Source organism: Monopterus albus, unplaced genomic scaffold (assembly GCF_001952655.1).
Source record: "Monopterus albus unplaced genomic scaffold, M_albus_1.0 scaffold204.1, whole genome shotgun sequence".
NCBI classification, from domain to species: domain Eukaryota; kingdom Metazoa; phylum Chordata; class Actinopteri; order Synbranchiformes; family Synbranchidae; genus Monopterus; species Monopterus albus.
In genome coordinates this window covers 572,293-587,024 of record NW_018128084.1, presented here as the reverse complement: position 1 = coordinate 587,024, position 14,732 = coordinate 572,293, and the positions used below count along the sequence as shown (strand labels likewise).

Below are 14,732 nucleotides of genomic sequence, written 5' to 3'. Positions count from 1 at the left end.
GTGAGCCGAGAAGGGGGAAATACTGTGTGTATATCTGGAATGGAGCCTCTAGTGAATCTGCACAGTATGGCTAATGGAGGAATGACTGGACAGATGGTTGAAGATGTATATTGTAGTCATTGTAATTTAATTCACACTTAGTTTGGTAAACTTCACTTATGCCTTTCCTCAGTTCAGAAATTGAAATGGGACCGTTAAGCCTGATAATTTCAGCAATCTGGTACACCACAAGTAAACATGAATGGTGCTTGAAAGACTTCATGTATAAAATGAATTATTTCTGTCAAAGCAAACAATTTTAAAGATAATTAATTAATTAATTCCTTTTTGGATGTAACCACATAGTGTAGTGTAGTTTTGCACCACACATTTTCATGATTTGGTCTGTTTTTCAAGTGCAGAGGTGGGTTGAAGGTTCAGTGTCTTGACATAAAGTCTTTGGGTTTTTAAAGTGATCAAATTTAAAATGGGGGTATGAAGCACCTTTTGCTTATGTTACTGGCACCGTGTTAGTGCTGGCTGGAAATGCCACTCTCATCCAAAGCTTGCAAAATTCAAACTGTACATTTCGGTCTCAGAGATCAACAAGCATCTTTTATTCTACAACTTTTGCATTCAACACTTCAGAGACAAACATTATGGCAACAATAACAAGGCATAATATAGCAGATCTAACTGGATGATAGTGAGTGTTCTCCATGGATTTGACCACTTAGCCATTCAGCAAGTCCTGTGCTGAAGACAAAGCAAGCAGGCTAATGAACCACTCTGAACCCGGTGCCCTAATAAATAAACTATGCACACATTCATGCATACTGTGGTTATACTTATGACACACACACATTACCACAGACAGTCAGGCCCGTTTGTGGGTGTACCAGTGCAGTATGACCGCATGATAAATGAAGGTTGTAAAGAAGCTTTGGGAGATAAATCCAAAGCACAGCTGTGCTCTGTAAAACACACAGACACACACAGACACACACACTGAGCTGCACTACAGCCACATGATCAGTACATAGTTGGATTTCATGGGTTTATTACTTATTTTTAACATTCTGATTAAAAAAGTGAGTCATTCAATTGCAATTTAATCTTAGTATGATTTGCTTTTATTATTACATTCTCAAATATATTAAACCTTACACAAGCATCAACAGAAAATGATAGCACAACTAACTTTTAAATTACTATATAGATTTTTAAAAAATTAAAATCATCATGGAATGTATACGCAGTACAGTTCACAATGTTTTTGTGATGAAACAGCTTCATTCTGGTAGTGGAGGCGACCCCGCAAAACCTCTGTGTTACAGGCCACTGACTTTACCTACTGACCAACTGTCACACTGACACAGTAGCTCGCAGGGCTTTGCTGTTGTGTTTCTCACTGCAGGGTTGACCCATGTTCACCTCTAACACACCCACACCCTCCACCCTCCCTCTAACACACCCACACCCTCCACCCTCCCTTAGCAGCACTAATTAGCTTAGCACAATAACCCAACGGCACACCAGGCTCCAGGATTTGTGCTCTGACCTCAAACATTTCCCCCATTTCTGTCCTAATGAAACTGCACACAGAGCGACAAATTTACATAATACAGGTATAATAAACAGCTTTAAGTGCTGTGCATGCAGAAGTCTGCGCTTTGCTCTCACTCACTCATGTCCAAGGTAGGAGGCAGTAAATTATATTTATTCTCTATGTTTATAATAATGTTTTCTGAAAAACCAAACATAATTTTATTTAGCTAAACTTTGTCCTTTCTATCTTGTTACCTATCGTCATCCCCTTAGAGCAATCTTGTGGTCTCATAGAGCTCCAGAGCTCAAGTTGTGAACTGCTTCCATAAAACATGTACATCTCCACTATACACAAGATAAAAAAAGACTCATAGTCATCATATATAACAGTGGCTTTTAAACATTTATGAACCATGGGACCACTTCATACTGATATATTTTTATGGGACCACCAAATGCCCACAGATAGCGACACAACACCTATTCACATGCAGCCGTTCCAGGTAAAAATGCGTAATGAATATTTGTTGTTTAGCAAAATACATAAACTAACATCACTATTGAGTGAAATGCTGTTGTATGTAGCCTTCTGTATCTGTCTGTGTAAAAGTAGTGCCATGGCATTGCTCATGCCCCTCACATCTAGGCCACATACCCTTTCACACAAAGATGATGACTGTTTACTCTGAGCATATGATGGGAGTGATCTGACAGTCTCTTACCGAATGAGATCCAGCAGAGCATCAGCAGAACTGGTCATCGGCTTCTTGCTGTCCTCAGAGTCCTCTTTCTGAGCAGCTCCTCCCGGGTGGATGATGTACACCATGATGATGCCCACTATCACAGCAACAAATGTGGTCCAGAGGTAGTAGGAGATGGTCATGATGCCCAGGCGGCTGGAGCACTTGGCATCCAGCGCAGCCAGACCTGACATCAAGCTGAAGTATGGAGAAGGAGTGGGGTCACACAAAGAATGAAACAGCCAGGAGAAAAAGAGTCAGAGATTCCCAAGGTTGGATGTAACTTTACAATTCTTGTCCATCTGAGACACAGAGTATTTTGCTTTGTAAATGTTTGTATGAACCAATAAGAGGTCTCCACTAGAGTGTCACAAATTACTGACTTTTAAATGACTCCAAACAAAACTGATGATTACAGTGAGACACCAGAACTAAGTTCAGTACTCATCACACATTATGTGCATGTACAATCAATCCTGACATTAAAACTTCAGTTGTGCATCTGATGGCACAGTTTTGACATGATTATACTTCTCAAGTCTTTATTTATTAATACGACACCACCTGTGGTGCCTGAGATAAGATGTGTGACACCGAGAAAACCTTTTATGTGACAAAGAGAAGAACGCATCAAAGTGAATGACTTTATTCCCCAAGTCTGTCTGTTTTCATCTCCTTGTCAATTGTTCCTCATCTTTTACTCTAGAAATGTGAAAGCCTGGTGGAGGGAGATAAACAACTGTAATCAAAAACATTCAAATCATAAAAGCGTAATTTGCATTTAAATGGGCAGCTTTGTCTAGTGCATGTGTTCAGATATTCATTTTCACTCAAGCACTCATTCAGCATTGTTTGTTTGCTGACCAGCTGGTATAGAAAAATGTTGTTTTTTTTAATAAAACCATTGTGTAGGAAGATGCTGGAATAGTGAATAGCGAGGGTGAAGCCAGTGAAAGTAGAAAAGGAAAGAGAGAGATCTTCACTCTGAGCTAGAGTGACAAGATTGTCTCCCCGTCTAAAGTGTAATCTGGTTTGATTTGTCAAGCATTTGGATGCAGCTGTCTTTCTGAGCAGTGCATGCTCAACTTCATCCTGCCATCCTGCCTGTTATCAGGTCTAAACTGCACGCCACAGAAACTCCATTTCCTGTGTGAGCATACGCTCACATAGGGTCTGTTCAGGGCATAAAGCGTAAACTGTTCTTTTTTTTTTTTAAGGCAATCTGTGACACTATTTTGAAAGGTGCGTGTGTATTTGATGGTAAACAAATCATTTATCCATAACAGAATGTGCTAAACCATCAGAAGGAAAACATCTGCATGAACAGGGACTAAGGACTTCATTTAAAAAAGATCAATTTAGCACAGGATTAAGTGTTTTCAATTGCCTGCAGCCACATCGTATTTTCACAGCTACAAAAACGACTCACTGTTGATATATTCGCACAGAATATAAAGCCAAATTTGGTTTGGACTTGTAATATCAGTTAAACAACAATATAACGCAATATTATTACACCTAACATAATCTAGTGTGAGCCAGTGGTCAAAGCAGACTAAATAAGGCTGCATATGTTACTTTATTTCTAAACAAACTGAGCTTCAGCAGTGCTGCTGGATGGTCATCTGCTTCCAGTCTTTATGTTAAGTTAAACTAGCCTCCTGGCTTTACCTTTGTTTTTAATGAGCAAACATGAAAGTGGTCTTGAACTTTTGCTCTTACTAAGAAAACTAATAAACATATTTCATTTGTTTTCTTGAAGCTGCTGGAGTTGCCACTGAAGTGTCTACATGCACCCTGGGTAGCTCTGTGGTGGGAATGTGCCACTATTCATATTCAAATCCATAAAATTTAACATGTGAATGTTTAATCTAATTATAATTGCCTTCTTCCCCCAGGCCATTGCACTTATAAACAGTTAGTCTATGTTTTGATCTTTTAACTTATTCATATTCTGTATTTATTGTCGTGCACATCGGGGGCCATTGGGCTCGAGTCATATTCCTTGTGTTTTTGATAATACTTGGCAATAAAGTTTATGTTTATGCTTCAACAATTGCTGCACCTGAAGAAACTACATTACTGAAGTACTGTTTTTATTGAATAACTTTCAAACTACTATCAATGTGATTCCAACTGCTAGTGTTAGGTTTTTATAGTCGTTGAATCATATTATGTCATGGGAATGGTGCTCTTAGGTGTAGGCCTAATGGCATTATGAGGGCAGCGAACTGCTTTGGTGGAGATTTGCACTCATGGAGTGCTGTCTAGTTTTGTGCTACAGTTCTTTAAGAAACCAGGACAATATCATAATAATATCACAGTCAAATGTATTTTTGATGGGTATTACCCTTTAACCTTTTAGACCTATCTTAGGTTTTTGATACTGTATGTCTTATGAGATGGAAGCATCTATGATATTGATATAAATTACAAAATAAAATACTAAAACTGAACTAATTGTAATGCAAAATATGAAGAATTTTGCTTATTTGCCAGCCCATTTATAAATTTCATTAAAACGAGGCCAAATCAGTTGCTGAGTGATTAATAGGTTCTTTATACCGACTTCAGGTAGATAAACACTCTTGGTAATTTTGTGTTCTGTATTTTATTCCCTGTGTTGGATAAAGGAAGCTGAAGGTGAAGAAGGAAATTAATAGACTACTAATAAGAGTGTTTTGTTTTGAATCACACCCACTGACAAATGGAAAACATGACGCCTCTGTTGGAGCTGACAACCAGGCAAAGAAGGTAAACTTCTTCCTGTAATACAGAATTAGGTTACACCTTCTGCCAGATATTTCACTGGTGTCTAATACAATGTGGATTGGTTTGTTCATTAATGCCTTGTAAAATAATAAAATGGAGCACACTGTGTGAAAAACTTAATACGTGGCCAGCGACATCCAAACATTTTCAAAACATTTTCATCCAAACTGCATTAACTGAGATTTTACACATTGTGTGTTAAATCAAGTGAAAATGGGACAGGGCATGGTGTCTCTCAGCTTTACTAACCCCACTCTGCTGCTCCTCTGTCCCTATTCCAGCTTCTCTACACTGCATTGTCAAAGTATGGTCTGTAAATTTGCATCGCCTGCACCTTAGCAAAGGTTAATAGAAGCATTTTTGAACTTCAAGTAGTCATTGCAGCCAAGCAGCTGTGGAGGAGCTCTTGGCAGCTGAAAGTCTGAAACAGTGGCTACCAGACTGAAGATGGTAAGTGTTCTTACACTTATGTAGCACCTTTCTATCCAAAGAAGCACAATGGCAGCGCTTTAGCTCATACGCACACAAATGTTGTGTCACTGGGGACAACTTGAAGTTCAGTGTCTTGACAAAGACATTTCGACATGTTAGTAACACATCACAGCTCATGTCCCTTTGCACACAGAAAGATGGACAAAGAATGAGCAAAAACTAGGATTCACGTTGATTTGGCTTTTTGAGCTGGAGAGCGCTCAAAGCAGCCACAGAACCCAAACTTGAATCAGATGTGGTGCTCTTCCTTCTGGATGCATCTAAAGCTGGCATGTTTGTTTTGGCTACATTATCAACCGAGCATGGTCACAATTTTACCTTGAATTAACATGAATTTAATTCCAGATTAATTTGATCTTTGTGTTACGTTAGCAGTAACCAGCGTGCTCTACTGGATTGCCAGATTCACTCAGTCCTCAGTGAACACTAGCTTTGAACTGGAGGGTGCATTTTGCAGGCTACAGTTTGTCGCAGCCATTCTTTGGAGGATGCGATAGAAGGGGTGAAGTGTATTTAGGAGTGGGTTTTAGTGTGAGTTTGTTTTGAATCACACTCATGGATTTATTAAAGAGAACTGAATACTGGATTACAAGATGGCACCAGTCCTTCCCACTTAAAGTTGCGTACCTGGTGCATATGCCAGTTTTTTTCTCCTCAGTATTGTCGGGCCCACTGCACATATATTCCAATATTTACTCTCTTTTTTGGTGTCTACCAGTATTTGATAGAAATATACATATCTGTAGATGCTAATGTGCTCCACTCTGTTCACCAGCTAGTTGCTAACTTTGTCTTTGTGTTGGGTGATAATTCTTTGTGGAACATCACTACAAAACCCCCTTTCACATACGTGTTCATTATAGCAGCTTTATAATTAAGCCATGTCTTTTTGTGACCAATCGTCACATGTATGAAATTATGACTAAAAATGGAGTCACAGACAATGCCATGTTTCTACCTTAGTTTTTTTGGGGACCCCTTGATGGGTCTGGGACCCTGGTTGGAAACCAGTAGTGATAACTTTGTGCATGTTAAAGAATAAGGCTGTAACGTGAAAGTTATGGAGGATATACATTATGAGGGATACTGCATTAGAAATAATATTTATGTTCATGAAGATCGCTGCCCTCCTCTCTTCTCTGGTATCCGAATCAAAGGTGGATCACAGTGCATTGCCTATTTGTAGCTGACTCGACTGTGATGTCTCGAGCACACATACAGTAGATCTGGTACATGATTTCTGGACCATATGGTTCTTACCGTCCTGCCTGTTGCACCTTTGCAGGGCAAGACCATTAGAGTAATCCCATGTCCAGATGAAAAAGACAAGGCCAGGGTGTCCTCAGAGAAGGTTTAGCCATGACCTCCATGGCATGTAATAGTGACTCTGTGGCCTTTGGGCTCAGATCAATACAGGTATTGATGTTTTACTTAATGGCAACTGCAGTTCCAGGATTATTTCTAGATATTTTTAGACTATTTCTAGGCACGTCACACTCTAACAATTGTTTCATAAATCATCACACAGCAGGTGTGCCAGCTGCTTCTGGCCATCAATCAAAGGGTCTGAGGTGGAGAGGGCTGACAGCCACAAGTTCCTGCGCCTGCAGGTGACACCTGACCTGAGCTGGACACGGAACACAGCTGCCACAGTGAAGAAAGCCCAGCAGTGGCGATACTTCATCAGGTGGCTCAGAAAAGCTGGGTTGAACCGTTGCCTTCTCACCCAGGCTTATAGAGGACTGATAGAGAGCATCCTCACTACTGGCATCACAGTCTGGTATGGTAACACCACACAGGCAGAGAGGAAGGCTCTTCAAAGGGTCATAAAGGCTGCAGAGAGGATCACTGGGACTGAACTGCCTGCTATGGACACACTGTACACACAGCACCATCGCAAAAGGGCAGAGAACATACTCAGGGATCCACGCCACCCAGCTCACACTCTGCTCAGACACAAAAACTGCACCTTCAGCCTCAGGCACAGCAGGGTGGACAGTATCATCACACACAGAATAAGACTTTACAACAGCTTTTTCCCTGCTGAAGTAAGACTGATGGCAAATACAAAAATGTGAGAAATGTGAGAATATATATGTGCAATAACGCCTTACTAGACATGCACAATAATAATACAGAAATGTTCCACAAGGTATGTTTGTAAGAGCATCCCATGAACAGTGTTCTTCTGGGGGACCTGAATAATAGCAGGAGATTCTCTACCAAGAAATGGAAACAGGCCTGAATATAAACTGTGTTTTAGTATGTTATAACCCCTCACTACCTCACCAAGCGTAATGACATATCCATGTGAATCACTAAGTGCGATGTTTGAGGTTCACTGGGGAAAATATTATCATCCTATTTTTGTGTATTGCGACTTTAGTGCTTTGTTGCCTTTATGTAACTTTTTTATTTTAAGACTAAGTGTTCTTTCTGGCTTTGGACTCCTTACCTGACTCCATAGAAGAGCTGCACAAGAATTCCTATATGCCTAGACTGTCTGTTTATGCATAAATGGCAAATAAAATTTTTGACTTGACTTGACTTGAGGTGTAAAAAGCCAAATGATATATACGGTATTAGGAATCCAGAACATTTCAATTATCTTGACACAACATGAAAAAAATTATAAAAATATACTGGCTAGGAAATAATGGGTCCTTCCTTTTTCTATTAACTTTGCCTTCAAGGTCTTTTCAAATCAATTCTCTACCAGTCCTTGAGACAAAACAACCATGAGGTGTGCTAATATACCAAAAATCTCTCACTATGTTATTGAACATCCACATTTGGAATTTGCTTGCCTGGAAGCTCTTTTCAGCTTTGCTTAGAAAAAAATCCTGAGCACTAAATCAGAAATTATAGTTTAAGGATTTTATAAATTGATAAATTAATAATTTTTCTGATTACTCTGGGGCTGTTGTGGTTGTTTGTTTTGTCAAAGACCAGCATGGTTAACATGGCTTGGTATCAGCCTACAACATTATTTTGCTGGTCAGAATAACTTATAATTTATTTAATTTAATAATTTATTTCACCCCAGACATGAGCTAATTCTCTAGCCGAGGCATTTCCATTGAAAGGAGCATTAACTAAGATTTTTCATCCTGTGTGATAAATCAAGTGAAAATGGGACAGGACCTAGCTGTAAGACCCCCCTCCATGACAGGCTGTAACCTACAGTGTTTGTATTGTTATCCCAGCTTTTTGAAAATGAGTTTTCATAATCAGGCCCATAAATTAGCTACGCCTGCTTCCCAGAAAAGGATATGAAAAGTAGTCATTCCAAACATATGGCCATGGAGGAGCTGTCAGCTCCAGACTGTACTCAGTAGATGATTAGACATTGTTTATGAAGGGGATTACTTGAATAATTATCTTAAATTTTTTTTTTTATGAACTGTAACCCCCTTGTGGTGTTTGACTACAAGCAAAACAAATTAGACTGCATCAAGCAAGAGAGAAACACGCATCGTAACCTGCACAATTGCAATGTGAATTCATTTCCATCACAATGTGACTTGATGAGCATGCTATCAAACCCACTCAGTCACACTGACATCCAGGGACAAGCATACACAGACTTAAATTTGAACCTATAATCAGCTATTTACACGCTACTCATGTGTACATTAGTTCCGTCTCAAGCTGCTGCTCATTTTGTCTCTAGTTTCTTCTCCAGTCTAAAGAAATATTCACTTTGGATAATTTGGCTACCGAACCTCCCTGGGTAATTGATCATCCTAGACAGGAAAGCAGCAACAAGTACAGTCTCACTGTGAAGTGAAATTACAAAACACAAAAAATATGACTAACACATCTTCATCCACAGGTGCAGTTTTACTCTGAAATCCAAACACAGTTGGAATAATACGAAAACAGATCAGATGAAATACATGCTCCTCCAAGAAGAACAAAGTAGACTTATGTGTTTAAAATACACAAAGAAAGTTTTTATCTTCAGGAGATGTGCAAAACATTTAGGGTTGTCGATCTAGTTTTTGCATTTAGGTTTGTTTATAAGAATATGAAAATTAATAATTCATTTAGACTTAGTTTCCAGCTTTAAACAAAGCATACATCCATACTTATATCCAATCTACAGGACAAACCCACTCAGATCTATTTTTACTCATCTTCTATACCAATTATTTCTTCTTCACTGTGTGTAAGCGAGCAATCAGTTTTAAGCTGCACATAGACTGAGAACAAATTACTAATATGCAAAGACAGAATGAAATACAGTGCAAGTGACAGAAATAGGTGCTCACATCAGGGCACTTCATTGTGAAAAGACTGATTTACACCTGTCTGCAAGATTTCACACAGATGCACACGCAATGCTAAGTGCACTGAGTGTGGTTGAGATCAGCCAAATGTTTGTGCGGATGCTGCATATTATTAAAACTCCTCTTCACCTTTGAACTTTAGATCCCACTGGTGAATTATAGCATCTAAGGGCTTTATCAAAACCGTTAATATAAACCACGAACCAACTGAGTAAACATTTTAATTTTTACAATATAATTATAATCCTGCAAATAAAAGAAACATGGAGCATAAGGAGGCAGTGGCCATTGATTCAGCATAAAGAGTTTGTGGGATAATCTGGTTTCCGCTCTGACTGGTACACAGATGGTGCTGGGAGGAGGGAAAATAATAATGGGGACAGGCTGGGGCAGATAAGTTCCACTGTACCATGCACTACGTCAACCAGCTGGTCTGTACATCCCAGTCTAGACACACTCTGCCATCATCAGAGGGCATGGCAGGAGAGAGTGAGAGAGAAACAGGATATCTACTATGACTGTGTTTGTGTCTGAGGCTGGATTGGCTGTGCATGTCTGCAGAGGGTTGCAAAGACATTCAGCAAATCATCTGCGAGTGGATGGAAGCAGGTGGACAGTGATTAGCCCAAACACAGCAGCTGTGAATTAACTAGCCATGCCTTCCACCTTCACTATATATTATTGGCTCCAATGAGTTGCAGACAGGCACCAGGAATATTGAGAGTGTTGCAGAGTCAACAGCAGCTCCAGCAGCCTGAGCCCATACTCAGAGTCTTGAATGTTTGCCCTGATTGCTTTTGCATTCCCATGTGCTGAAGTGGTTTGTTGAACTTAGTTGCATTTGGCCTCCTGCCTGCCTGCCCTGGTTCAGATTAGATGTAACATGTCTTGCCCTTCACGTGCCTCACATTTGGCAGGAAACCTGTGTCGGAGAGATCTCCTACTATGAATCTGTGGAACTGGGGAAGTGGTCCATGACCATGCATAAATGCATGAACCCATCCTCACATGCCCTTTGCCTTGTGCTTAGCATCGAAAAAGACAGTATACAAGAGAAAGCACTGACAGAGACACAGACAGAGAGACGGAGCGAGGATTAACTTCTCATCCAGTCTTTGCTGTTGCATAGATTGTAAGTAGCTTATTGCACAAAGCACCCTGCATGTAGCTAGTGTTGCACAATTTGTTTTGGCAGGTTTGTTTTCTGTGTGGGACATCACTGACCTCATGCAGGCAACTAAGAGCTTTGAGCCTAAAATAGTCAAAATGCATAAGCTGGCATTCTGTGCACTTCTAAGAATGCACCCAAAGGGCAAACAGTTTCCTTCCTTAGATATATTAGTCTTTAACCATTGATTTCTTTTTTTAAAAAAGGTAATTGGGTGCAGTAAAGATCATCTAGGTTGTGCTTTTCATCTATACTCAGAGTATCAAATCCTGAAGGCTGTGTACAAAAACCCTTAAACCGATGTAGAAAAAAACTTAAATTTGAGGTGGAGTTGTAAAGGGGAAAGTCTATAGCTCCAAAAAAACTTAAGGTCTGCTCTGTCAGCTGTTTTAAATCAAGGCTTAAAATTTGGTTTGCCTCTGCCTTTGATTAAGTAAAAATTGGGGCTATTCATTTATAGCTTGCGCTGCCGTGTTACTGTGTTGTAAATCCCACTGTCCTGTCCAGTTTGTCTTATTCAAATTCAACTTATTTTGTTTTCCATTTAGTTGTACTCTTTTAAAATCTCGTTTTAGTTTTACATTGCTTAGTTTCTTTTATATCCAAAGCACTGAATGTGTTGTGATGCCAACAAACAGGCGGCCACTGAGCACAGCTGGCATGTTCGGTGGGACAGGGATGGGTTAAAAGGTAAAATGAAAGAAGATAATTCAAAGCCAAAGGTACATAAGGCAGATACAGTCATGACACAAAATAAACCTATCCATCCAGTGACAGAAGATGCCTCGTTTATATAGATCACTTGATTTTAGGGTAATTTGGTTCAATTCCTTTTATCATAGACAGAAAATTACAGGACATTAATGCAAGATGTGGTAGTGATAAAAAGATTAAAATAAATGTGATGATTTTGGGGTTTTATGCTCCTTTTAAGTACTTAAACCAGGCTTTGTCTCAAACATATCCCTGAGCTGAAAACCAACATTCAAGTCAAATAATCATACAGTTCTTTTATCAAGCTTGGAATCTGGCACAAGGAAGTGTTTGTGTGTGTTTCTCTGTGTGAGTGGTGCTCTTACCTGGATACAACCAGGGGCAATATCAACATTTTCAGCATCCTCATTAGCAGCTCCCCAGGAAACTGGAAGTACTTCACCTCCTGCAAGTGGCAGAGAACAACATTATACACAAACTTATACAGCAGCAGAAAATTATTTTGCTGCAAGATTTGTGTTTGTATTGGTGACATACAGTACAGCACGTTAAATGTCATGGCACTGCAACCATGACTGTGTTATCACATTATTAGACAAACTGCAAGTATTGCAAAAATAATGTGCTTTGCTTAAACAGAGAGATGCCTCTGACTGTTTTTGTACTTTGTACTTTATGCATAAAACTGAAACATTAAAAGACTTGGACTGTGAGAATGTGAATGCTGCAGCTATGTTCTGACAGGGAAAGAAAAAAGCTGCTGTATTGTGTAATGGCTTTCAATATGCTGTAGACATTTAGGTTATTTTTACAAAAAGGACAAGTGACCTTGCTGCAAAACATGATAGATTTACTGAAGATGTGACCCCGACTTCCTCCTGTTCCAATGGTAAGTACAAAGACTCAAAGTGCTATTAGTTTTTATGATTTTGGTTTGCTGACATAGTCTCCCAGAGAACTTGGGAGGAAAGTTCCTTTCCTCTGGTGAACATGATATTGTGACTTTTAGCAGCTAAATAGCTACATATATTTTTTTAGGGGTTGGAGGAGACCAAAACATGGCACAGATTAGCTGTGTGATAACATGAGCTTATAATTTGTCTAGGAAAACAAACAAATAAGTATCCTAAAAACATTTGTTAATGCAGGTTTTAAGGTTTTCTAAAACAGGAACAAAATGGCTGGCAACACTTAATTGACACTTATCAAGCAGGTCAAACAGCACACTTAACTTTTTTAAGATTCTGACTAAACTGACTGTGAAATACTTTAAAAGGTTGAAGTTATACAGTGGAAAATATAGTTTGTTGTTGGTGATAAAAAAAATAAAGCATGCTATTATACAGCATAAGCCACAAGGTCATTGAAAAAACAAAGGTAAAAAGTTAGAAATAAAAAAAAGAAAAGAAATTTAAGTAGAGCACATCTGTGCAGTGAGATGATGGCACAATAAAAGCTTTTTGCTTCTGTTCTGGGAGACAGCTTTCAGGCCAAATGGCTGCGTGCACGCACACATGTGCATGTGCGTGTGTGACAGTCGGTGTATATTTATATATTTTGTGTTGTTGCATGTCAGTCTGTGAGCATAATATTCAGAGATTTTATGTGTATGTATATATGTGTAGGTTTGTGTTGTGTGTGTGCAAAAAGGACAAGTACAGCTGCCACTAATCCTGGGCATCTGCTAACAGTGGAACAAACACACTGTTTCTGCTGGACATTTGGCATACTCTCTCTCTCTCACACACACACACACACACACACACACACACACACACACACACACACATACACTGTTTTTATTTCATGTGGGGACTTTATATTGACTTACATTCATTTTCTATAGACTTATCCTAACCTTAACTATAACCACTGCTTGCCTGAGGAAGCCCGAGTCCCCACAATGTGAGTGTATTAACAGGTTTCCGTCCCCTAAATGTAAATAAAAGAAATATAAAGGCACCATATACCATAGTTTAGTGCTGTTATATTCATATTTTGATTGTGCTATGATCAATAAGTCCTGAAATCAGTTTGGACTGTGATGCTTAGTAGAAACAGACTGAAATAATACACTGAGCTGTGAGCAGCAGGGACACTGGTCATTTAATAAACAATCCACACTTCAGTATTTGTGTGCTGTTAGTGTTCAGAGGGCATGGCTTTTAATTAAAATGATGATTTTAATACCATTGCTTTTCAGTAAACATTTAGTCCACCATTTTGCTCGTTATTTGTCAGTTACTGTGATGCTGCCTCAAGGTGTTATCTACAAGACTTTGAATTAATTGTGTATGAACTGAGCTCTATCAACAAATTTAGCATTTATGGTATAAATCTATCATTTATGACATAATTTCTTCTACTGAGAACGGAGTTAAAAGGAGGAAGAGTTTTTGATGATTTGTGCCAGAAATTCCAAGTAATACTTAACTTTTTGTTGCATCATTTCTACTCAGTTGTACTGTCTCTGTCAGTAAAAGTAAAAAGTGGCAAAAATCTGCACCTTAAACCATCATACAGAAGCACTTTTTGGTTGTTTGGGCATATTAGACATAGAAATTCTCTCTAAATCAAACATATTTTATGAATGATATGTATGTTATAAATGCAAGCACGCACAAATAACTGAACTCTGTGGCTTTCACCATCATGACTGCAGCATGAGCTTGACTGTCTTCACCTTTACCCTTCCAGTCTATGCTATCATTGTCACTGACAGCAACAAGGATGCATGCTTCCACATGCAGCTGAACTATCTAGTTGTCCTATGTGCAGTTATTTAAATTATTTCCATGTGTAACATATAGTAAAAGCAAACAAACAAAAGACCTACATTTTGGGAGCCAATCTGTGTTGTGGGCATTCCTCACTTTTATAGTGAATATAAATTGTTCACCTTAGGATGGTTGAGCGGATCTCCCCTGAACAGCTGCAGCAATGCTCTGCTGAGGAAGCTGACTGTATCTGTTCTAGAGACACTGAAAAGACACTTTTTTCCTTACTGAAATCCACAATCTTCATAAT

At 39.1% G+C, this 14,732-nt stretch overlaps 1 protein-coding gene across 1 annotated transcript in view; it reads right to left on the bottom strand.

Annotated features, from left to right (window-relative positions):
• Positions 1-14,732, bottom strand: part of slc1a7a (solute carrier family 1 member 7a) — a 30,231-nt gene that overhangs the window by 11,826 nt on the left and 3,673 nt on the right. Inside the window, exons 2-3 of the mRNA XM_020618383.1 lie at positions 12,071-12,150; positions 2,250-2,465 (exon numbers count right to left, since the gene is read on the bottom strand). Of these exons, the coding sequence (XP_020474039.1) occupies positions 2,250-2,465; positions 12,071-12,150 (296 nt within the window). The remainder of the gene's footprint in view (positions 1-2,249; positions 2,466-12,070; positions 12,151-14,732) is intronic.